At 41.5% G+C, this 24682-nt stretch overlaps 3 protein-coding genes across 3 annotated transcripts; 1 reads left to right on the plus strand and 2 right to left on the minus strand.

Moving 5' to 3' along the window:
* Positions 1–2974: 2974 nt before the first annotated feature.
* Positions 2975–6497, minus strand: LOC121720034 (trypsinogen-like protein 3). Its single transcript, XM_042105867.1, has 5 exons — positions 6455–6497; positions 6145–6268; positions 4837–5120; positions 3917–4059; positions 2975–3631 (listed from the first exon to the last, which is right to left on the minus strand). The coding sequence occupies exons 1-5, from the start codon at positions 6495–6497 to the stop codon at positions 3368–3370; spliced, it is 858 nt and encodes a 285-aa protein (XP_041961801.1). The 3' UTR covers positions 2975–3367.
* A 6339-nt stretch (positions 6498–12836) lies between these two features.
* Positions 12837–15758, plus strand: LOC121720246 (mannose-binding protein C-like). The gene is made up of 5 exons (XM_042106238.1): positions 12837–13187; positions 13339–13434; positions 13569–13643; positions 13781–14050; positions 14534–15758. The coding sequence occupies exons 1-5, from the start codon at positions 12965–12967 to the stop codon at positions 14647–14649; spliced, it is 780 nt and encodes a 259-aa protein (XP_041962172.1). The 5' UTR covers positions 12837–12964; the 3' UTR covers positions 14650–15758.
* Positions 15759–18555: 2797 nt separating this feature from the next.
* LOC121720244 (trypsinogen-like protein 3) lies at positions 18556–20760 on the minus strand. The gene is made up of 5 exons (XM_042106237.1): positions 20655–20760; positions 20189–20312; positions 19772–20031; positions 19155–19291; positions 18556–18965 (listed from the first exon to the last, which is right to left on the minus strand). The coding sequence occupies exons 1-5, from the start codon at positions 20692–20694 to the stop codon at positions 18726–18728; spliced, it is 801 nt and encodes a 266-aa protein (XP_041962171.1). The 5' UTR covers positions 20695–20760; the 3' UTR covers positions 18556–18725.
* Positions 20761–24682: the final 3922 nt, after the last annotated feature.

Genomic DNA, 24682 nt, shown 5'->3' on the forward strand with positions numbered 1-24682 from the left:
TTGTTTACACACGTTTTCAAAACTCTGTGTCTATTTTTCAAAACTCCACACACAAAACCCACAACTGCTCACACAAAATGCAAAATGCCCCAAATCTCCAGCAAAATGGCACACACAACATTCAAAATGTCAAAAACACATGTTTAAAGCAAACATTCGCCTCACATTACAAACACTTTTGTCATAATATGACATTTTGGATACATCATGTACACACTGTTGCTCAAAACCTAGAGCTCTTCTGTCTTAGGCTTTCTATATGCATTTCCATACAAGAGTGAAAGTTACGATATCAACAAAGAGAAGTTGAAATACACAGTAAAAATGCAAGCAATATTGAAACCAAAAATAGTGATTTTTCCCAAATAATTTGCTGTTGTGAATACAGTATTTTACAGCAAACAAGAAAAAAAGCAAAGAAGAATACAGTGACCACCAGATGTACATGGAGTTTTGAAAACACTGATTTTGTTTTTTTCTAAAGACAAGTGTGTGTGTGTGTGTGTGTGTGGGGGGGGGGGGGTCGTGTACAGTATGTATTCATAGGCCTATAGACCCTTTCAACTGCAGAAACAAACAATTCTACAGTAAGCGTTCCTAAGGCATTTCTGGAGGCACAGAAAAATGTATTGAGCTAATGGTACTGTAACATGGGGACAAACAAAAATAGAGTAAAAAGACACATTTTTTTTGTAGAACATTACTGTAAGCTAAAGTCCGATTACTGTATTTTCTCTATTTTTAAAGTATCTGCATTGGTTCTGAATATTTCAACTGGAAATCCTCTAGGAGCAGATTGAAAGGGTCTATACCTATATAGAGAGTATATCTATTCATAGACCTATACTAAGGCAATGATTGGATGGTGTTCAGTAAAGTAAAGAGTGTTTGCACATGTGAAGAGAAAGAGTGAAGCACTGGTGATTTAGTGTGGCATTTTGATGGGTTGTGTTTGAAGAACGAAATCAAGTTACTTCCTGTTAGATTTTTGTGTGTTAGGTAGAAAATTGTGTGTGGTGTTTTGCAAAATGTGTTTTAGTCAATTGAAAACTGAGTCAAATACTGAAAATTAGTGTATGGTTTTGCAGATTTGGTGTCGGGTTATGATGTTTAGAGGACATGTTTAGAAAATTGTGTGACAAGCAAAGATTTAGTGTGTAAGCAGTTGAAAAAAACTGTAATATTGACACTCCATCCAAATTTAATGTCAAGTTGTCAAGACAAATACATCTTCTGGTAATGTCATCCTGGTTAATGTCAAGTTGTCAAGACAAATACATCTTCTGGTAATGTCATCCTGGTTAATGTCAAGTTGTCATTACAAAGACATCCCAAACATATTTAATGTCAACTTGTCATGACCAAGACAACTTCTGGTAATGTCACTTTGATTAATGTCAAGTTGTCATAAGACAACCCAAACAATGTGACTTGTCATGATAAAAACCGAATGACACTTAATGACAGACGTTTATGACATGTTTATAACATTTATGACACGTTTATGACAATTTTATGTCATAGTTATGACAGTGTCATGTCATGTCACTCTTTTGTTGACACTGTCAAGTAAAGTGTTACCAACTCTTCATCTGTGTTATGACCTAAGTATATGTGGAAGTGACTCATACAGGACATATATTTCACATTTCACCAGTTGGTGAACTTATAGATCATGGTATGTGTGAAGAATGTTTAAGGTTCTTTGTTTGCATGTATCTTATATTGAAGTTCATGTTATAACAAGTTACTTTATGGGTGGGTTAGGGCATGAGGACATATACAGATGTGGTGAAAGTCATGATTCAGCCATGAATCATGTGGCCATGACCATTGGTCATAAATAATTATATTTCACTCAGTGTAGTTGATTTTTGTTATCAGTAAATGTCATGTGTGTTGTATTGGGCTTTTTCCCACGTCTTAGTGATGTATAAGGATGTTATCAGACCACTTGACACCTTGTCATATCAGTGTGAACACTGTTTAATAACAAGATGTAATAAATGGACTTGAAGTTCAAGTTTAGACCCCCCCCCCCTCACTGGTGCCAATGTAGCCTAATACAGTGGCTCCAAAAATAGGCTTACTGTATTATTTTGTTTTCCAATAAACAGCATCATTTCTTGATTTTATTTATGGAAGCTACATGGCAGGGTTCAACATAAGCACTGGCCCAGGGCAAGTAAAGCAGCAAGTTTTTTGGCCAGTTACTGACATGTTCAGGTCAGTGTCATTTTTTCAGCCCATCGCATATGCCCAGTTCACCTGTAATGCGGTTTTATGTAAAGGTGACTTTTTGGGGTCAGTGGAAATACAGAGAGGTTTCTGCAAATCAGATGCACAGAGCCATTTGGAGGAAACTCTTTTGCTGGACCCTGTACATGGACTACCCTGGAAATCCAGAGTTCTCGCGGGAGCACAATTTGAATTTGCTCAGCGAGTCACTCTGGCAATGAGTAATGATGCTCAATACTTATGTCCCTTGTTTCGTGGGGTACCAAATCACATCGGTGTATCTGATATAGGCGGGCCAGAGGCGATCTAAATAGATGACGACAACGCTGCAACCAGTCAGTAAACATTGGTCGTAGTGTTATCTAATTACGTCGAAGTGCATGCTTCATGCATGCTTGGTGCCGCCCCTCGAGTTGGGCCATTACATTAGTCATGGCCAGACCCTTAATCTTTCTAGATTCCCAGGGTCTGGATTTTGTCAGGCTATACATGGACTTGATTGCTTTAACTTTATGGAGGAATGATTTGACACTACTGCCACCTGTTGGACAAGGCATGGAACAGACGGCTTTTTTCATAAAAATATAAAAGATGCCTGCAGAGTGTTTGAAATTATCATGAAACAGTCAGCCTCCTGCTTAGCTAGTACGTAACTATCCTCAAAAGATTATTGTCATTCTTGATACACCACAGACAAATTAAGAATGGGCTGTAAATAATTCACACTGTCGGTATTCCTCCGTTTATTTGAAAGCTTTACAGCAGATATACAGTCAATGAGCACAATAGGGTTGAATGGCTTCAAATGACCATTTGTGGCAGCAATGCCCTGCCATTCTAGAATGTTTGGTTGGACATGCAAATCCTGCTGGCAAGAAATCCAAACTTCAAACTTCAAAGTTATTCAAAATGTGTCTGCCTTCATTCCAGTGGGGAAATAAATGATGAGGAATAGGATGCAAGAATAAGAGAAAGAGCAAAGGACGAGAAAAGACACATTTCTACATGCTCCCTGAACGACAAAAGACACATTTCTACATGCTCCCTGAACGACAAAAGACACATTTCTACATGCTCCCTGAACGATATGTCAGAGATGGAATTGTCAGTATGTCAAAAGCTTATGATGTCATACAGTTGGACCCCAACCTGTGGGATCCCAGAAGGTTGTACGAGTAGTAGATGTGGAGGGCCTGGGATCCCCTGTGGGTTCAGGAGAACCAGGCATAGTTGTTGTTGTTGTGGTAAAGTAGGTGCTCATGACTTTATCAATCCAGCTCCTGTAATGGCACACTCTGGAGTAGGTCTCAGGTCTTCCAGAGCATCCCTCCATCCCCCAGCCATTCACACCCTGTAGTACGCCACCACACACCAGAACGCTCCCCTCATCTCTCTGAGAAAGAAAGAAAGAAAGAAGGAGCAAGTGAGAGACCCTCTCGTGGCCCTCCACCCGATGGCAGGTGAAGCTGGGCATAGAGCCGTGTGGTCCACAACTCTCCTCCCTCACACTCCCTCTCTCATCCTCATTTTTCACATTTGACACACTCCACACACAACCTTGTGTTTTCATACATTCTACCATCTTTAGACATGTTTCTTTCTTTATATTTTCACACACACACACACACACACACACACTAACACACACACACACACACACACACACACACACTCTTACCAGGCAGTTGCCCTTTGTAGTGTGCTGGTATCCGGCACAGAACATGTGGGGAATTGGCGAGTACAGCCTATGCTCTTGCTGGCAGGACACATCACTCAGAACAGGCTGCATCAGGCACTGCTGCTTTCTAGATGAGGCACCTGCTGTGGAAAAATAGACATGCAAGTACATAAGTGAGTGTCTAATTCTGGGCTCTGTGAAGAAAATCTCAAGCATGTGTATGGTCTGGCATGAGCCAGGACTCTCTGCTCCGAGTCTGGTCACCCTAGTGTGGAGAGATCTGGACAGAATACAGTATTCATACGCTGGAAATCCAGAATTCTCGCGAGAGCACAATGAAATTGTCTCTGCGAGACACTCTGGCAAAGAGCAATGATGCACTTTTTCCCCTTTGCATTCTGGGGAACCAGCTAAACTGATGAAGAGAGCGCTGCAACGTTGGAGGACAGTACACATTGGTCGTAGTGTTATCCGATTGCGTCGAAGTCCGAAATCATTCAGAGTAAACATGGTCTAGTGTTATCCAATTGCATGCAGTGAGATTTTTAAATGCATGCTTGTTGCCGCCCCTCAAGTTGGGCCATTACATTGTTCGTGGCCAGACCCTTAATCTTTCTAGATTACCAGGGACTGTATTTTCCAGGCATCAAGCAAAAAATGCATTCACAGTTATCTAACAGTCTCTTAACATAGTGTCTTTCTCCTCTTCCATTGATTCACCAGTCCTTATTCATGACAATTCTTGCTGTGTGAGGTCATGTGTTTGGAATGCTTATGGACGTATGAGTTACAGTAATAAATCAATTTACCCCATCAAAAACATTTTGCAGTCACTTCTCCAATTGAATCAAATTGAGTCTAACTGCCTGAATAAAGTTGTATATCTCTGCCTCCATGTCTCTGAGTATGTACAAACTCACCCGTGTCACATTGAAATGGGGCTGTGGATCCCCATCCTGACACCACACACTGCTCCCCAGTCTGTGGGCATCGAGTGGGCAGGGCTATGGGCTGGACCTGGGGGGTGAAGCGTGCTGGCCAGGCCAACCTCACCAGCGCCAGGTCATTTACGGGACTCCTCCTGCTTCTGCGGAAGTCTGAATAGGGATTGTGGTTAATCCATTCGGCCACAGGTATCCTCTGCTCTGTGTCTGACTGTCCATTCAGGTCATCTACCCCGAGTCGAGCGACCAGTTTCTCAGAACTGTGGACACGACAAAGGATGATGGACACAGCAACAAGAACAGAGGATAAGGCTCAGAGAAATAGACGGAAAGTGATGCATTGTCCACAAGGGTGACCGGGCTGTGTAAAAGTATGTTTTTGTTTACTTGGCGGACCCTTATATCAAGAGACAGTCAAATAAATTATACGTATAATAATATATAAATATTGATGGTAATTTTGATACCATAGATTTAATAGAGACCCAGTCAGACCAATAGTATGGAAAATCAGGAACAGAGTTTATTTACAATGATGCGCATCAAGGGAGAGACAGCATGACTTCACCTAAAGATCCATCAGCTGCTCTAACTAGACAAGGAAATAGTTAGAGTTTAAGTATCCTTCCAGGCTGACGGGAGATGGCGTTGGTCATCCCATGTCACGTGGACTACACTGAATCAGACCCTGATTAGTGGCAGCCTGGCAATCCGGAGCAGATAGCTACTGACGCAGCCATGCAGAACAGTGAAACACTGCAAAGTCATAATATTCCTGCTTATCTCTAAACACAGTCACACACAGATATACACAGGGACAGCACAGATATCATACAGTCATTACATTGAATCATACTTTTAGTATCAAAGTGACCTATGAGAAATGCAGAACATTAAGGTTGACACCAGACATAATTTCACTGCATTCTTACTTCCAGTAACTATATGCATGTGACAATAAACTTCCTTGTATCCTTGTATCCTTGTATTAAACCACATATTGGAATATTGGACAAAATGCAGAACATTAAACCATATATTGGAATATTGGACATAATGTTCTATTCCACTTTCTCTCAATATAAAATCATAATAATAGACTAATAATATTCTAAAGTATCTAACATCGAATCTGTGGCCTAGTAATGCTTCACAGGGTATGCACCTGTGTCAGAGATGAAAACGTGTAAAGTGTCTTTGGAAAAAAGCATCTGATAAATGAATGCAAGTAAATCTGAGGATGGAGGCTAGTTTGACTCTACCCTTGGAAGCTGTTTCACTTACTCTGCAGAGCGGGAGTAGGTGGTCAGCACCCACCACTCATTGAGGAGAGCTCCACTCTGCCAGTGTCCGAAGGAGACCAGCCACGGTCTGGCAAAGGGACTGCAGTCCCCACCCAGACTCACACCTGTGGAAATCAGAGGACATTCATTAGTGTTGTCAAAAAGTCAAGATGTGATACACAATATTATATTTACTCAGCATCGGCTATAGAAAAAAAATGACTTGATTCATCAAGGATCAATAAGATTTGATTTATTCTAGATATACTCAACTTTTAATCACTCTTTGACTGATGAATAAGTCATCTTACCCACAAAACCCAAAGCAGACACCAACAGCAAGAGGAGTCTCATGTTTCTCTGTGTACCCAGCCTGGCTTTGGCTTTTATATGCAGTCGAGAGTAATCGCATGCCAGAGGAGAGCTATTACTCAATGTGTTTCCCGACATTTGTTCTTTTGTGTTGAAATTGTGTTCTGTGTTTCTTATCATTTCTTGGATTTAGCAGTTGGAAAATACTTTGTCAGACTTCACACCCTTCATGTCAATTTGCATGGCATATAATGTTGTCATGTAATGTAACAAATGGAGTAACAAAAGCCTACATTTCAAAAGTGGAAGTGGAAATAGTTTTAAGTCAATTGTTTCACTGCCCTCAGTGTTGATGGAAAAAGTAAATTCACTTATCAGACATACATATTTGTGATAAACAGCTAACTTTGTCTCAAGCGAAATACAGAGGTTTTATTTGAAGAGGTCAACAATAATAGTATAACGATATAAGAAAATATGAGGGTAGCGACAATCATACACACTACACACCAGAAGGGTAATTGCACGCTACACACCAGGGACAGGCTAATCACACACACCAGGGACAGGGTAATCACACACACCAGGGACAGGGTAATCACCAGCATGTGGATAATTCAAGAGGCACAACCAAAGAGATCACACACACACTGACCTACACTACACGATAATACACGACTACAACTTAATACACAGCTGAACACAATAGCAGCATTATACCACCCACACGGCATTCTGGGCACCCCAGCAGGCAGTCTGGAATATGAAGCAGTTGTAGGCTACTGTTGTGTAAGTTAGGATAATCTAACCTTAATTTGTCCTTTATTTGACAAATACCGGTAATATTGTGAAATGGTTCTCTGAAAACTAAATGTGTAAGGGGATGGTGTCTACATCCTCCATGTTGTATGTGGCTTCAGATTGTTGGTGGGAATTATAGTGATATAGGATCAGTGATAAGACAGCAACATTTTGGTCTTTCATTCAGTATAAGCGTAGTCATTATGTGGCTCAAGAGTCTGTTTTATTGTTACATAACTAACCAAATAGTTCCAGCAAATGTATGAATCAAAGAGAACAGTGACATTGTTCCCTGTATGCAAGATAGCCAAATATAAAAGATAAGATAATGTGCTATTGAGCTTTCATATTTCAGTTACATCTAACAGTGCCAACTGCTTTTCCGAACCAATGAAATACCATTGATAAAACAGATTTCAACCACTTTTGGAAAAAAAAAAATGAACTCCTAGCAGAAAACTTGAGGAAAAGTTATTAACCTCGCTATTTCTCATAGCTTTGGGGTGCAAATTACATTTTGTTTACCAAACATAATTTTACATTTTACCCTGCTATTTCACATAATATCTAGTCCAGGCATCTGTAGGACACTACAGGTGAAAAGGGTAACATTTTAAACTAATAGATATCACTAAACTTCTGTAGTCGATTGCTCCCTTTAAGACCATATCTTTATCTAATACAAGGTTTCTGAATGTGTTTAAATATATAAATAAGGCTAATTAAATATGTGTATATGAGGTGAATTAAATATGTGGGTTAAGATAACATTAAAATTAATCATGAAACTGGGGTTTCATGATTCACAGTGATATACTTAAACATTTTACCCTATTCACCTAAAAAGTGTTTTGAAAAGACAGGCCTTCAATTTCATATAATTTTTGGCAAACAAAACTTTTGTAATCAGAACAAACAGGAAAGCCTGTTTACGGTCTTCCCCTCAAATTTGTCGCTAGAACTTTTTCTAGAAGTTTTTCACAGCATTTGACCAAACCTAAGGGTCAATGATCAAATTTGCTTTCTATAGCCTTCTATATGCTGTATTTAAGAATGAATGGCTTATTAATGACAGCATTTCCAAAGAGAGAGAAGAGGGACTTTTTAATAGCCTGCTGTAAGATTATTGTTCCTGGGTGTCATTTCCTCCAGAAGTACAGTAATCTGTTTTCAATGCATTCTAAATTAAAATGATAACTAGACATTAGAGTGGTCCTTGTTTTGATAGAAAAATAAATAATACCTGTTTTTTTTTAAATCTCTGACCCCCTGAATATTATTTGCAAAAAACAAAGTTTTGGAGAATATTTAGATGTACAGTAGCTCAATTGACTTAAAGTTAGTTAATAAAAGTCCATGGCATTTTCATGGGCAACATCAAAAATGCCATTATAGTCTGCTATTTCACATAATATCATAGTCCAGGCATCTGTAGGACACTACAGGTGAAAAGGGTAACATTTTAAACTAATAGATATCACTAAACTTCCCTAGTCGATTGCTCCCTTTAAGACCATATCTTTATCTTTACTGTTCATTATGGTCAGTTTGTAAACATGTTTTCTTTCTTCTGCTGTGTTTCTCACCTTTTGGCATTCTTTTTCAAAGCCGTCCATTCTGTGAAAAGTTTTTCAACCTTCTTTATATATTGTAGCAATCAAACCCGCAGACAGAGATTGTCTTTGGCCAGGATGGCCATTTATTGGAACAGGGATCAAGGCATAACACAGACAACTACATAGGGCAACACAGGGGTTGTCTCAGCCGCACATGTAACACGCAATAAGGGTTTACCACACACATCAACACGGGGGATAAACACATGAGGTACAACCAAAGAGACTAACACGCTAACAACACAACATGGTAAACGCCAATACAACTATTATAACCGACATTACACATTATAGCATTCACTCGCACTGCATTCTGGGAGACACTCATTCAACATTAGACATGTACATCCACCGAAGCTACATAACCCCCTTCCGAGCCATTGACGTCCCCGGCAACGACAGCTCAGCTCCCCGCTTCGGTCCAAGTGAACCGAAAAGCTTCTGGCTGCAAATGAAGTGTCCAAGGTGGCCGGAGCTTCTCTGTAGACATAAGATCCCCAGGCTGTCGGTGGCCCGCTCCTGGCCTGTCGCGACAGCTCCACGGCCACCGCCACCACCTGCCCTCAACTCCGACCCCCAGGCGATCAGTCCTCGAGTCCCTCAGAAAGGCCCGGCACTCTCCAACGATAACCCCTCCCGACTGGAAGGACTCTCGGCTGCCTCTGCCACGTCAGTTACCCCCCGCACAAGCACCAGAACCGGCCATTCGCGGGTCGTGGTGTCGCTTGGGCCCTCGGTCTCCCTGCAGTGCAGCTGCGCCACCTTAAACAGCAACAAACAAAGTCCCACTGCAGCCGAACCCCCGTATACGCTGGAACCCCTGGACGTTCGGTAGCCCCTTCTGGCTACTGTGACAGCTCGTGGCCGTTGCCACCTGTTCACAGTGTGCCGATCTCCAGGCGGTCAGCAGTCCACGTCGAGGTCCCTCCTCGCGCTGCCCTCTCGTAGAACTCTTGTCGGCTGTCTCTCGAGCACAACGATGCTCCACTGTGGCGGGAAATGGAGACCCCGACCCTCCCAGCAGGCTCGGGACACACAGGAACTCACACACACAAAACGTGAAAAACATTGCGCAGACTTATGTCAACCAGAACATGCGCACTTCAAATCTCAAACAGTCCACAAAATGGTAGCTCCCAAGGTTCTACAGGTCGACGCTGCCCTCTTGGCCACCAGCTGGAGCACCGCAAGCCCCCGAACCAGCAGCCACGACTCCACCACACTCTCGACCGGCAGCTGACGCTCTGGAAGTTCCTCCACAGCCGACGGCGGAAACTCAGCCGCTGTGGCTGTCCTCCGAGGTCGCCCAAAAGCCTGCGCTCTCCAGGGACGAGATCCCGAGACGAGGGCCGCATCGACATCGGCGTCAAGCCGGGAACCCCCCGCTGGCCGGCGGCCGCAGACACCTCCGCCACATCAGCCGGGGCCGCCTCCTCCAGCCTCCACTGTTCTAGCAGCAGCTAACCTAACCGTCTCCTTCTGCTGCAAATATAAGTATAAGTATAAATATTCTTTTGATCCCGTGAGGGAAATTTGGTCTCTGCATTTATCCCAATCCGTGAATTAGTGAAACACACTCAGCACACAGTGAACACACAGTGAGGTGAAGCACACACTAATCCCGGCGCAGTGAGCTGCCTGCAACAACAGCGGCGCTCGGGGAGCAGTGAGGGGTTAGGTGCCTCAAACCGGCAACCATCCGGTCACAAGTCCGAAGCGCTAACCAGTAGGCCACGGCTGCCCCTAATGACAATGAAGAAAGTAGCTAAGGACCTGCTGTTTAGAAGGCAGCTTTGCTCCTGTAATACTATCCTGAGTGGTTATCAAATACAACTTTCTTCTATTTGATGCCATCTCACACAGGAATGACCACTGAATACTCGGTAACCAGTTGTCTGAATCAGTTTGCAATACTGTTCAATGTGCTCAACTTCAGCAGTATACTTCAACTTCTTCTTTCTTGAGAAACAGTTTTGTAGATCAGGTTTATAGGCCAAGTATACTTGCGTATACAAGGAATTTGGTCTCTGCATTTATCCTATCCGTGAATTAGTGACCACAGAGAGCACACAGTGAGGTAAAGCACACACTAACCTGGTGAGCTGCCTTGCTACAGCCGCGCTCAGGGAGCAGTGAGGGGTTAGGTGCCTTGCTCAAGAGCACTTCAGCCGTGGATGTGGGCATGGGAAAGCGGTGCTCAACCACTTCCCCCGCCCACATTTTTCCTACTGGTTCCTACCCTTCAGTTCTAAGCCCGAGGTCTTAACCAGTAGGCCACGGCTGCCCCTATTTGCTGTATGATTTTATATGTGGTCGGGAGTTAATGTACACAAGGGAGATTAGAGGTACACAGTGTGTTTCCTGACATTTCTTCTTACGTGTTGACATTGAATTCCTTGTTTCTCGTAATTTCTCAGATGTGTTATTAATGGTAAAAGACTTAGGGTGCGTTCGTACATTGCCACACTGAACACTCCAAAACGTTTTAACCGTGCGTTAATCTATTTTCAGAGTGTCATATTGCATTTACGAATGCACCCTTATCATACTTCACACCCTTCTATGTCAATTTGGATGTCATACAATGTGCACTCCAATAACAATTTGGGTTTCAAATGTTGATTTTCACTTCAGCCGTTCCAACTGGTCGAGGTTCGAACCGGCAACCCTCCGGTTACAAGTCTGAAGCGCTAACCAGTATGCCACGGCTGCCTACAAACAAATCCAAGAGCTTGAGAGGAGCTTGAGCCACAAAGGAGCTTACTGTACAAACTACAATGACAGTCGGAGAATGCGCTTACCTCTGCTTGAATACGAATATTCTATCTTGCAATGTTAATAAAAGTGAAACTAAATTTGTGGATCCTTTGATTAGTATCTGCTCCAAGCTGTAATGGGGTCTGTCTGCCCCCAGATGTTAGACTGTCTCCCTCCATCACCACTTTTAAATCAAGACTAAAGACCCACCTTTACTCCTTGGCCTTCCCTGCTTCCTAGCTGTCCATCTCTCTCCTCTCTTCTTCATATTCAAGTGTCTTCTGTACTGTTGCTATTTATTTGTTTAGGGCTGTCTATTTGTCTATTGTATTTCTGTATTTGTCTTGCTTCTCTCTGTGCTTGCCTTTTATATTTTGCTTGTTCTGATTTGCTTTTATTTTTTATTTTTTAGCCATATCCTCTGTGCAGCACTTTGGTCAGTGGAAACTGTTTTAAATGTGCTCTATAAATTAAATTTACTTACTTACTTACTATTACTCAGCCTACACCCTTATATCAGGTTTCATGAAAACCAGACATGTAGTTTTCAGTCTTCAGCAGGATAATGGAAAACATAACCTCATTAATAAAGAGTTAATGAAGCAGTAATAATAATAATAATAATATAATAATAAGTTTATTTTATATAGCGTCTTTCTCAAACCCAAGGTCGCTTTACATAGTAGGAAGGCAGGGAAACACAATAACAAACAAACAAACAATACAACAGAGACAAAGGCAGGGAAATACAATAACAAACAAACAAAACAATACAACAAAGACAAGTTATCTGTAGGAACTATGTGTTGGGTGTGGAGGAGAAGTGATCATTAAACAGAAAGGTCTTGAGATGTGCTTTGAAGAAAGGAAGAGAAGGACAGGCACGAAGGGGTTGGGGGAGGGAGTTCCAGAGTTTGGGGGCCAAGGCACTGAAGGACCTGCCACCTAGGGTGGAGAGTCTGGAGCGGGGGATAGCCAAGAGGTTTTGGTCAGAGGATCTGAGTGAGCGGGAAGGAGTGTAAGGGGTCAGGAGGTCGCAGATGTAGGGGGGAGCAAGGTTGTGGAGGGCTTTGAAGGTGAGTAGTAGTACTTTGTATTTGATCCGGGACGGAACTGGTAGCCAATGGAGTTGATGGAGAATGGGGGTGATGTGTGCTGATGTGTAATAAAATCAGTGTGTTTAAACATTAACAACAAGGACATTACAGGAGACAAAGGTTATAGCAGTGGTTACTTATTACAGTATAAATTACAGCATAGGATCTGGACAAGGATCTGTATAAATACCTGAATCTCTCGATCACTTCAGACGGTCAGTCAGGAGCTAGTGAAAGCATGGCAGCATCCCCACTCTGTGTCTCTGTGCTGTTGCTGCTGCAGATTCAGCTGCTTATCGTTCGAGAAGCTCAATCCCTGGAGCCTCCAGCCCTCAGCTGCCCTGCCCTCGCTGGCATACCTGGCACCCCTGGGCACAACGGCCTCCCTGGCAAAGACGGAAGAGATGGGAAAGATGGCAGAGAGGGAGCTCCTGGACCCAAGGGGGACAAAGGAGATCTTGGTGTGTGTGTGTGTGTGTGTGTGTGTGTGTGTGTGTGTGTGTGTGTGTGTGTGTGTGTGTGTGTGTGCATGTGTTTTTTGTGTGTTTTCTCCAGGTACATTCCTATGTATTCATGTCTAAAACCCCAAACACATGCTTGTCTTCTTTACAGGAGTGGGAGTGCAGGGCCCTCCAGGAGAAAGGGGTCCAGCTGGTCCAGTGGGTCCACCTGGCCCAAAGGGGGACAGAGGGGATCCAGGAGCATTGGGTAATGCAGGGGAATGGTGGACACTTGTAGAGAATAACTGCAGTTATCTGTCAAAGTGATACAAAGGAAAGGGGCTGAAATGATCAGTAAATTAACTGATTTGTACATTTGTACAATTTCTCTTGTGAATTCAGGGACACTGGCCAATGACAGCTTGCTCATATCAGAGATCCTGGCTCTCAGAGGAAGACTTTCTCTACTCGAAAAAGGTGAAGTGGCAAACTATTGTTTGAAACATTGTATACAATGTCGTGACTGTTGTGTACACTTTCTTTGAAGGGAGGTTTGGTAGTGCAATGTGTGGTAGTGCAATGTGCTGATGGCATATTTATCTCATCTCTTAAAGCCTCAGGTTACCGCACTTTCCGAAAGGTTGGGCTGAAGTACTATGTGACTGATGGGCTTCTGGCCACTTTTGATGAGGGCCTGAAGTTCTGCTCAGATGCTGCAGCCACACTTGTGCTGCCAAGAACAGAAGAGGAAAACCAAGCGCTAGCCAATGTGCATGCAGTTTATCCTTCCACTCACCCATTCATTGGAGCAACAGACAGGAAGCACGAGGGGCGATTTTCAGACTTAAATGACAAACTGATCACTTTCACTAAGTGGGGCAGTGGTGAGCCAGGTAACGCTAATGGCAATGAAGATTGTGTTGTTACCTCTGTATCTGGCACATGGCATGATGTCAACTGTGACTCTGATCGTCTAATCATATGTGAAATGACCAACTGAAGAAAAATACTGCAATATAAAATGTTTCCTCCTCATCAAAATGGAAGTATTTCCAATCATGGTAAAAGCAAAATAATGTAAGCACTACTGCTTGTTCATAAACTAAATGGAGCAGGACCTAAATACCTCTCAGACATGCTTCAGCAGTACACACCCTCCAGACCTCTCAGGTCAAGAGATACACCTGTTAGTAAAACCTGCTGTTAGAACTAAACATGGTGAAGCAGCTAAGCTATATGCGGCTCAGCTCTGGAACTACCTTTCAGATGACATTAAAAAGGCCCCAACCGTAGCCAGTTTTATATCTAGACTTAAGACCAAACTGTTCTCAGATGCTTTCTGCTAACTTACACTAAGTGGGGCAGTGGTGAGCCAGGTAACGCTAATGGCAATGAGGATTGTGTTGTTACCTCTGTATCTGGCACATGGCATGATGTCAACTGTGACTCTGATTTTCTAATCGTATGTGAAATTACAAACTGAAGAGAAATATTACAACAATTATTTCCAATCATGGCAAAAGCATCAAAATAATGAAAGAATGAATAATTGCAAAATGTTTTATCCTCACGAAAATGAAATTCTTTCCAATCATGGCAAAAACATTAAAATAATGTGAGTATCCTAATTTTCAAGTTCAATATGGGAACATCCATCAACATTTTAAAATACTTTCATCCTTTATATTGGAGTGTGGACAACTCCAGCTTCAGAAAGTAAAGGTCCTTTAATGAATTTCCTCTGCCTTTGGTGATATCACTAATCAGCTTATCTACCTGGCTGAATAGTTTTGCTAATTAGGAACAGCTCTTTAAGTGAATGGTTGGAAAAAAATATGTTGTAGGACTTAAAGTTTCATTTAATTCAGCACAATGAAAATTCAAACTAATGAAGCCATTATTTGAGGGTAAAAGAATTGAACTGTGTTGCTATAATCCATTTGTAAATATACAATCTCTCAGGGGCTACTACAGGGCACAGAAACAAGGAAACAAGGAAACGACTTACAAGAAGAGCAACAGAAATAATGTGAATAGATAAGCTGTTATCTTATTTTATCACCACAGACTGAAATAAACAGAGAGGGAGAGCCAGCATGTTTATCGGAATGAATCAATGCCAGTGAAACAAGAACAATAAAAGCAGCCACTAGTTTTGTCTAAAAGGTTAAAAAAAATAAAATAAATAAAAAATAACCATCTGATCTCAAACTGTAAATTTACCCAGCACTCTCTCTGCTCAGATACAGTGACAGAGTAAATAAATCGTTTGCACGGCAAAGCATGACGACCTCGCAGCTCACAAAGAATACAGCACAGAACCAGTATGGAAAATGTCACCTCATTTGAACCTCGTCTTCTGGTGACTCTTGGATTATTTCTTAATGGTCAAATGACTTTAATGCTGTCATCCCTCCCCACTTTCAGACAGAATTTTCTATCATTGCCCTAACATAGTATTTGATAATACATGCAAGTTTAAGCTAAGCATGTGTTTGTATTCTACATGATATTAAGTAAGTCTGTAAAAAAATACGATGCGCTCGATCCTGCACATTCTCTCCACAAAGATAAATCATGCTTTTAAATTTGTCTCCATCTCCTACTCCATCCCCTACTCTTGCAACTTTTGTGTATGTAAATGAGTGTGTTCGTGTGTGCGTTTGCTTTTGTGTACAGTATGTGTCAAATGTTGATTTTTTTTATTGATAGGGTGGTTAGAGTGCACTGGGCGTTAATAGTAATTTGCAAGTAAATTTGCAATGTTACATAAATGTTATACGCACACACACACACACACACACACACACACACACATACACATTCTGAGTGTGGAGGAACCTGTGAGGGCTATTACACATTTCCCAAGAGCTCTCATTGGCAACTTATTTTATGTTACCACTAGAAGAGCAGTCAGATTGCATGTTGTAAGTAAGGGATAAGAACGCCGGTCATTGTCGGGAAATAGGTCCTTCCACTCACCCATTCATAGGAGCAACAGACAGGAAGCACGAGGGGCGATTTTCAGAATTAAATGGCAAACTGTTAATTTTCACTAAGTGGGGCAGTGGTGAGCCAGGTAACAGTAATGACAATGAAGATTGTGTTGTTACCTCTGTATCTGGCACATGGCATGATGTCAACTGTGACATTGATCATCTAATCATATGTGAAATGACCAACTGAAGAGAAATATTACAATTATTTCCAATCATGGCAAAAGCATCAAAATAATGTAAGTCGCCTGATTTAGCAGTTTAACATGGGAACATAATCCTTTTTATCAGAAAACAAGTGGGCAACCTCAGCTCCAGAGATAAAGTCCTTCCCTTGGCCTGTGCACAAAGGTGATATCACTAATTAGATGATCTACCTGGCTGAAGAGTTGGTAGTTTAGTGTGCTGATTAGTAAATTATCTGATATGTTGAAGGACCCTCTGAAGCTGGAATTTCCACCTCTGATATCAGTAGACTTACTGTGTTATGTTCTTTATCTTTTACTTGTGTTTATTATTTCACAGGTTTAGATGATATTATTATGTATATTATTATGTATATTATTATGTATATTATTATGTATATTATTATGTATATTATTATGTATATTATTATTGTTATTCCACTTTGCGTTGAAATATTGCTGCTTGTTAACCTTGTTTCACATAGCTCACAAAATATTGGTACTGCTTTATGAATAATAAATAATCCATTACATTGCAGTGATATGCTATGAATATCAACGGCATTGTTAATTATCTGAATGACAAAGAGAAAAGTGTGACTGTGACAGGGCCAGTGACAACCATGCTTTTCCAAAACTTGCGTAAAATCAACACAATACAAATATTTTCTCATAATCAAAATAAAATAATTAATTTATGTCATGGTAAAAACATTGAAATAATGCGATGTCACCTAATTTAAAAAAAAAATAACATGGGATCATTCATGAGGATTTTTGAATTTGTTAATCTTTTTAATCTTACATATCAGAACCTTTAAAGGTGCCATGTGTAAGAATTGATATAAAAATATCCAAAAAATTAGCTACACGCATCAAAAGAATTAGGAGAAATAAGAGTGATGATGTCATTAAAAAAATGACAAGGTATAGTGCTGCAGAGATATCAACCTGAATTAGCATGCTAAATTACTAGCCACAGCCCGACAGGTGTCATAATATCAGTTTCAGCCATGGGAGGTGGTATGCGGGCAACATAACCGCCAGCCAAACTGCAATACACGTTTCTCGGTTGTTACTCTAGGGTTGACCAACTCACTTTCTGGAGGTATACTGCCCCCATCTTTTATGGAATGTGGAGTATGAATTGATTTGTTGGCGGACATTACACATGGCACCTTTAATGTATTTTCCGCTGTGTATGTTGGACTTTAGGAGGCACGTCACCCTAGCTCATTGCGACTCATTTGTTGAGTAGCGCCATCTAGTGAATAAGTATGGCAATATCCTGTGACAAAAAGGTTCAAACTTCATGCTGCAACAACTGACACATTTCAGTTGCCTACTGCTTGCAGATGCCATATTTAAACTCAGGATAGTATCCATTTTCTGTTGTAAATGCTGATTCTGTACAGTGTACAGTAAATACTCACAACGGTAAGTTATGTGTGATTAAATGGTTAGATTGTATAATTATACCATACTAAATAGTTAATCTAATTTAATGATAAATTAAATGTAATTAATCAAAATTAATTTAAGGGTGTTTATTACTCTCTTTTCATTACTAAAAGCACCATACGTTGACCCTGTTGTTAGTAGAATGTGCATCATCCATTACCATTAAATGGACTCAATGCTATAGTTGTCAAGTGTTAAGAGTTGTTTATGTCAAATTAATCAGTATTGCAAAACCATAATAAATTATATTTTTGGAGCACTGGAATTGTATGTGTTTTTATTAATATATGTAGCTATTCAAAATATGAACAGTATTGCATTGCATTGATAAGCAACCATTGTGTCACCAATTGGGTAACAAATAGACCACCTGCAGGAGTAGGGAGTGGCGTTGGGGCTGTTGAAAGGTACTTCATTTGCTTTGCACAGAACTGGCAAAACTCTGCAGCGCTGATATTACACACTGCTGTGTGGTAGGCTATGCTAGTTCATTTGCTATTTACACAATGTGTGCACCTGGCGGAGTAATAACTCCGTTGGCCACAAACTAGAAAAGACAGTTGTGTTGCGCCAAGCGCCGCAATGCTCCGGGTGTAAGATAGGGCCCGTAATCTTTTAAGGGTTCAGTCAAAGCTGATTGTCGGATGTGGTCTACAGTATATCTCATAATGGAATATTTGATAATGACAGCAGCACGAAAACAAAAAGAATGAAGGGACTTTGTAATAATCCGCAATGAACATGTTCTGAAAGGCTAAAAAGGTTTCTGAAGTAAAATTATTTATTTATTCCCATCACATTTGAAATTCAAGATTTACATTTTCCATTTGTATCATAAGCATAACTAGTGTTCTCTTAGTATGAAAGCCATGACTTTGGCGTTGTTAAAAGCTTGCTCTTCTAGTTTACACACTGATTTAAGATACAAAATCATGAGGCCACATCCATGTGGTCATCTTTGGAGTCGTGGGTGGAGTTGTGGTGTGTGGCCCCACAGTTGGAGACATGGTGCTCATGACTGTGTTGATCCAGCTCCTGTACCGGCAGATGCTGGAAAAGGTGTCGGGCTTCCCTGAGGAGCATCCCTCAGATATGAATACAAAGCCTTTCACACCCTGCAGCATGCCTCCACACACCAAAATACTACTGCTGTCTCTCTGAGAAAGAAAGAAAGAAAGATAAAAAGAATGGGATAGAGAAAAAACAGTATGAATAGGTTGCATGGAACCAGAATTGGGCTTGTCCGACTGAGTTAACTTGCGACAACAAAGTAGGCTAATGTAATCACTTAGAGAGCCATTTTGAAAAGTGATGTATGGACACACACTGCACACACACTCACTCACCAAACAGTTGCCTTGTGCGTTGTGGTGGGGCTTAGTACAAAACACATTACTCGTCCAGTACATCGGGTTCAGCTGCCTACAGACAGAATCACTGAGAACTTGCTGAACCAGACACTGTTGCTTTCTGCTCCCGGTTCCTGCGGTGGTTACAAACAGACATAAACAGGAGGAAATGAATGTCTGTTTGAATGTCCATGTGCAGTTGCAGTGTCTGTTTGAATGTCCATGTGCAATTGCAGTGTCTGTTTGAATGTCCATGTGCAGTTGCAGTGTCTGTTTGAATGTCCATGTGCAATTGCAGTGTCTGTTTGAATGTCCATGTGCAGTTGCAGTGTCTGTTTGAATGTCCATGTGCAATTGCAGTGTTTGTTTGAATGTCTACTATATGTGCCATTTCAAGAACACTTTATGGATGTCTGAGCCCTCCACCGACCCCTGCAGATGGCACAACAGTATGGATGAAATGTTACTGCACATCAAACAAAGAATAGTTACAACTTGCTCTCTCTTTCTCTTTCTCTGTCTTTCTCTCTCTCACTCTTTGACACCCTTAGAGAGAGAGAGAGAGAGAGAGAGAGAGAGAGAGAAAGAGAGCTGCTTCCTGTTTTCAAACTCACCTCCACTGGATCCCCAGCCGGACACCACACACTGCTCCCCAGTCTGTGGGCATCGAGTGGGCAGGGCTATCGGCTGGACCTGGGGGGTGAAGCGTGCCGGCTCTGCCAACCTCACCAGCGCCAGGTCATTTACGGGACTCCTCTTGCGACGGCGGCGGTAGGGCTCGTGGTTAATCCACATGGCCACAGAGACCCTCTGCTCTGTGGCTGACTGTCCAGTCAGGTCATCTACCCCGAGTCGAGCGACCAGTTTCTGGGACCTGTGTGGGCATGACGATCAGAGATGCCAATACAGATGATCAGCATCAGAGCATCCATTAGTCCAGTCCAGGAAGTGACCAGCATACCGAGAATGAAGACAAAAGGTCTGTTTTTGCTTTGATTGTCTTGTCTGAGCCTGTGGCTCGTTGCACTTACCCGCCATAGTAGGAGGCTTTGGTCAGCACCCACCACTCATTGAGGAGGATCCCAGTCTGCCCAGAAGAGAGGGAGACCAGCCACGGTCTGGCGAAGGGACTGCAGTCCGTGCCCACACTCACCCCTGAGGACGGTTAGTTGTTATTGCCGTAGTCAACTTTTCTTGAAGATTTTTTTAAATCAATCGAAGTCAGCCACATAGTTACAGCCACTTAATTTTTGATACTAGACTGAGAAAACAATGACATTTTAATGATGAGCAAAGCACAAATTTATTAGCATTGACTGACATCATACTTTCCCCGTCATTAGGGCTACATGTTTGTATATATGTTCAAATTATTAAACGAGAACGGTATGTTCAACTTATAAATAAACGAGTCTCAAATGCCCATTCCTCTATTCCGTCCCCTTCACTAAGCAACCTTTGAGTGGCTCGGAGAGGGACTCTAGTGTTTCATCTTACCCACACAGCCCAAAGCAGCTGCCAGAAACAGGAGCCTCATGTTGGATCTTCAAGTGTGTGCGGTCTGAGTTTGGATCCCTCCGATGGTTGCTTTTATATGTAGCTGAGAGTAACTGCACATCAATGAGAGCATTGTGCAATGTGTGCCCGGTATCCTTCCTGGAACAGTTCCTGTTTGTTGAAATCATATTCTTTATTGCTTGGAATTCTCGTATGTGTTAACAGAGGTCTCCACACCCTGCTATGTCAACTTGTCTGCTGGAAAACACTCACTGCATGTTACAGATGGAGTGCTAAAGTGGAAAAGCAAAGCTTAAGATGTTCTCTTGTGAAGTCCACTTGCTCCATAACAAAATAGAGATAGATAGATAGATAGATCTAAAACAGTAACCACATAGTGCGTGATTAAGCATGAGACACTTGCAATGACTGAGGCAGTGACTGAGCCTGTGATTCTCTGTGCATAGTAAGGTAAGGCTCTGAGAGTGTCATAGTGATGGTGCAAATGATTAAGTCCAACAGTGCAACAGTGCAAGAATAAAGTCTAGAGACCAGCATAAAATAAATATGGACATATAAGAGAGTAGGCAAAGTAATATAAACAAAACTAGAAAAAATATATCTATATATAACTATATTAACTAACTATATTATACAAATGTGTGTCACAAAATCCATACTTGTATTCAGCATGTTGTCTAGCAACTGTAAAAACAGTTATTTTTTTAAAAATCATATAAAGCTTGAGTGAATAGGATAGAACATTTAACCAATTTATCTCAATGAAACTCTACTTTGAGACAGAATTCATGCAAAGTCCATGAATCAAATAAACTCAGAATAGTGGTTAATAACTTTGCAATGATAGCTCACATTAACTCTACAAAAACGTAGTGTTAGCTTAGCTAACATTACCCCTCAATTAGGCTTGCATTCTCATGAGATTTAACGTTAATGTTAGCAGCTGCTAAACCTTTTCCTCAAGCGAAAAATCAAACGCACTGGCACATATTAATGTTGGACCCCAAACAAACAGGATGTCTATTTCTCTGCAGTGCCATTTCATATAACGCCATTCAAAAATGTCATACATTAATGTTAACCTGACTCATTAATGTTACCTTACCATGCATAAAATCTATCAGCATGCCAACAATGAATTCAAAGCTGAACTCAGGTAACCTAACGTTAAGTTAATGGTAACAGTTCACTGACTAAGTAACGTTAGCAGCTTGCTGCTGCTTTATAATTTAATTGACAAACCTAACAGCAACAAATAAACGTCCTTTTCACATATTAATGATAACTCACATAGCCTACATTTGTGACTCACCAAGAAACTTCTGTGGAGGATGAAATGCTGCCATTGATCGGTTCTTCACACTAGCTGATACTTTCGTTACCCAAATGTATCAGTTCTTCACATTAGCCGGGAGTTCTCTGGTTAGCCAAATGTATTCTTTCTTTCGTGCACAGACCTAAGCAGTTCGTTGCGTGCTTTAGCTTTCAAGCTTCAAAAGGTGCATTACTGCCACCAGTTGTTTGGGAATGGAATTGCATCTCTGATCATCGTTCTCAACAAGTTTGACATTTATTGATGATTGACGGTACAGGGGCCATTCAGGGGCCAATGAAATTTCAGGTGGGGCCAGGGCCCCTGTTGCTTTGTAATAGTGCTGTGGAGTGGATAACACTCATTGTCCAAAATGTTGATCAGTTTGTTCAGGGTCCTTTTGTCAGATATTGAAGTGATGGTGACAATGAAACATCTGGAAAATGTCACAGCGATTATCAATAACCCGTTCATGATTGTTTATTCATATGGCCTTTTGTTGTGCTTCTCAGTTAAGGCCAGGCCTAAAATCTCATCTGGCCAGTGCACGGACAGTGCTCTCATTCATGCTGCTTGTGGAATCATCTTGAGATTGGGATGGTTGGTGATCCACACTGGGATCAGAGATATGACAGTGACAGGGTTCTCTTTCAATCTTTAACTCTGATTATATTCTGTATACTGGAATTCCCGAGCTCATTTACACAGTGTACTTTCCTGTTTACACAACCATTTGAATAGAGGTCCTTAAAAGCAAACCACTTCACTGTTCAACCCATACAGTCTATGGTTCAACCGGATGAAGGAGAAATAAAGTAATTGAAACAAAGATTAAGAAGATAAGGGCCAGCAAACAAGGTGTTCAGTGTATCTTAGATGTGTCATAATAGTTATTCATTCGTCAAAGCTGTTTCTCCTACATGATATGTCTTACATGCACTCACTCACAGATTGTGTATCAAACTCCAGCCGGACAGTTATCGTAAGTCAAGTCAAGTCAGTTTTATTGTATAGCGCATTTAACATGCACAGAGTGCAACCCAAAGCGCTCCACATATACAGTAAGACATTGTCATTGACACAGACTAACAAAGACAATAGATGCCGGATGGAGCGGCGTAGTTGCCAGCGTACCCGTGACACCAAGACATACATTTAAGAAATAACAAAGACAAAAGATGCCGGACGGAGCGGCGTAGTCGCCAGCGTACCCGTGACACCAAGACATATAAGACAGACAACAAACAAATTAATAAATAAAATAAATAAAAATGAAAAATAAAATTTCCAACAGGCTGAAAATGTCCAAGGGCAATAATGACTCGTGTGAAACTGCACATGGCTGTGTCTCCACAACCGATGCAACGCCAACAAAGTTCTTTACAACTGACCAACCCGGTGAACTCACTGGCAGTCTGAAGATAACGCTAACGTTAGGCCTTGTTAGTCTGGAGATCACTGGAAGCATAACAGTCCGAAGTCGTGGGCGATCTTGTAGATCAGCAACTCGGTGGACTTTTAACAGCGACAGTTTGTTGGTCCGTGATGCAGATTTCTTCAACGTTAACGTTAACGTTGCCATGGCAGCTCACAGGTCAGAAACAGCTCGGCGGCCTCGGCAGATCTTTCGCAGAGTAGCTCCAGCTGCTGTCCCGAGAAATCCTCGACCAGACGGTGAAGTGCAGCACCGGCTCACAGATGGATGGGAAGGATGTCAGAGGCCCAGGGCAAAAGCTAGCCAATACAAGCTCCCAATGGACAAACATTAACAACATCAGCCGACTTGGAAGCAGTAAAAAGGACTAAGAGAATAACACGAAAACTATCAAAAACTAGATGTACCGCTCTGCCAAGTCCAGCACATTTTTTCCACAAAAATAAGTCACGTTTGTCAAATTGTGTTCATTTCCTGCTTTGTTCCTTTTTTGTGTTTGTAATTGAGTGTGTGCAGAGTGTGTGGTTGTTTTTGTATATATGTGTGCTTCTGTGTGTGTTTATTGAGTGTGTGTGCCTGCATGTCAGTTAGTTTTTTTGTGTGTGTTTGTGTGGGTGTGTTTGTGTATGTAGGTGTGTTTGTATGTGTGTGAGGGTGTGTGTGTGTGTGTTTATGTGTTTGTGCGTGTCGTGTGTGTGCATGTGTAGCGTGCTATTCAACCACTTTACCAATAACATAGCCCATTTGTTACAATAATGCATACAGAACTGGTTCTTTCCTTCAAAATACTGTAGGGGACTAGTGAATCACCATAATATAAAAATGTTAACAAACATAAAATGTAAAGTATTTAGCCAGCAAATCAGGGAACCACCTACTCTTTGCAATAAATGCCATGGGATTTTTAACAACCATGGTGAGTCAGGACCACAATTTAACATTCATGCAAAGGAAAACATCTCCTGCAGTATAGTGTCCCTGTCACTGCAATAGGGCATTGGAATTGATATTTGTTTGGTGGCTTTTGCCACCAAAACCACTTCCAGCAGGAACCTACTCTACCAAGGAGGTTTCTTATCCAAGTACTAACTAAGCCTGCTTAGCTTCAGTAATTCAGCAAAGTCAGGGTATCTGCTGGTCTGGCTGCTGGCTAAAAACAAAAGGTGAAAGGCATATATGATTCTAACTGTCTCACTGAATTGCATAATTCACACTCAATTCTCACTGGTATCTGCTAGACAACAAGTATCAAAACGTGAT

The sequence above is a fragment of the Alosa sapidissima genome, chromosome 10, assembly GCF_018492685.1.
Source record: "Alosa sapidissima isolate fAloSap1 chromosome 10, fAloSap1.pri, whole genome shotgun sequence".
In the NCBI taxonomy this organism is placed as follows: Eukaryota; Metazoa; Chordata; class Actinopteri; order Clupeiformes; family Clupeidae; genus Alosa; species Alosa sapidissima.

Coding starts and splice junctions, on each gene's coding strand:
- LOC121720034 (XM_042105867.1), bottom strand. CDS start 6,497: ATGAGACTCCTCTTGCTGTTGGTGTCTGCTTTGGGTTTTGTGG. Junction 6,269..6,454: donor GTCTGCTTTGGGTTTTGTGG/GTAAGATGACTT, acceptor TGATTTCCACAG/GTGTGAGTCTGGGTGGGGAC. Junction 4,060..4,836: donor CCCATTTCAATGTGACACGG/GTGAGTTTGTAC, acceptor ATTTTTCCACAG/CAGGTGCCTCATCTAGAAAG.
- LOC121720244 (XM_042106237.1), bottom strand. CDS start 20,694: ATGAGGCTCCTGTTTCTGGCAGCTGCTTTGGGCTGTGTGG. Junction 20,032..20,188: donor AAAGCCTCCTACTATGGCGG/GTAAGTGCAACG, acceptor ATGCCCACACAG/GTCCCAGAAACTGGTCGCTC. Junction 19,292..19,771: donor CGGCTGGGGATCCAGTGGAG/GTGAGTTTGAAA, acceptor TAACCACCGCAG/GAACCGGGAGCAGAAAGCAA.
- LOC121720246 (XM_042106238.1), top strand. CDS start 12,965: ATGGCAGCATCCCCACTCTGTGTCTCTGTGCTGTTGCTGCTGCAGATT. Junction 13,188..13,338: donor GGGGGACAAAGGAGATCTTG/GTGTGTGTGTGT, acceptor TCTTCTTTACAG/GAGTGGGAGTGCAGGGCCCT. Junction 13,435..13,568: donor AGGGGATCCAGGAGCATTGG/GTAATGCAGGGG, acceptor TTGTGAATTCAG/GGACACTGGCCAATGACAGC.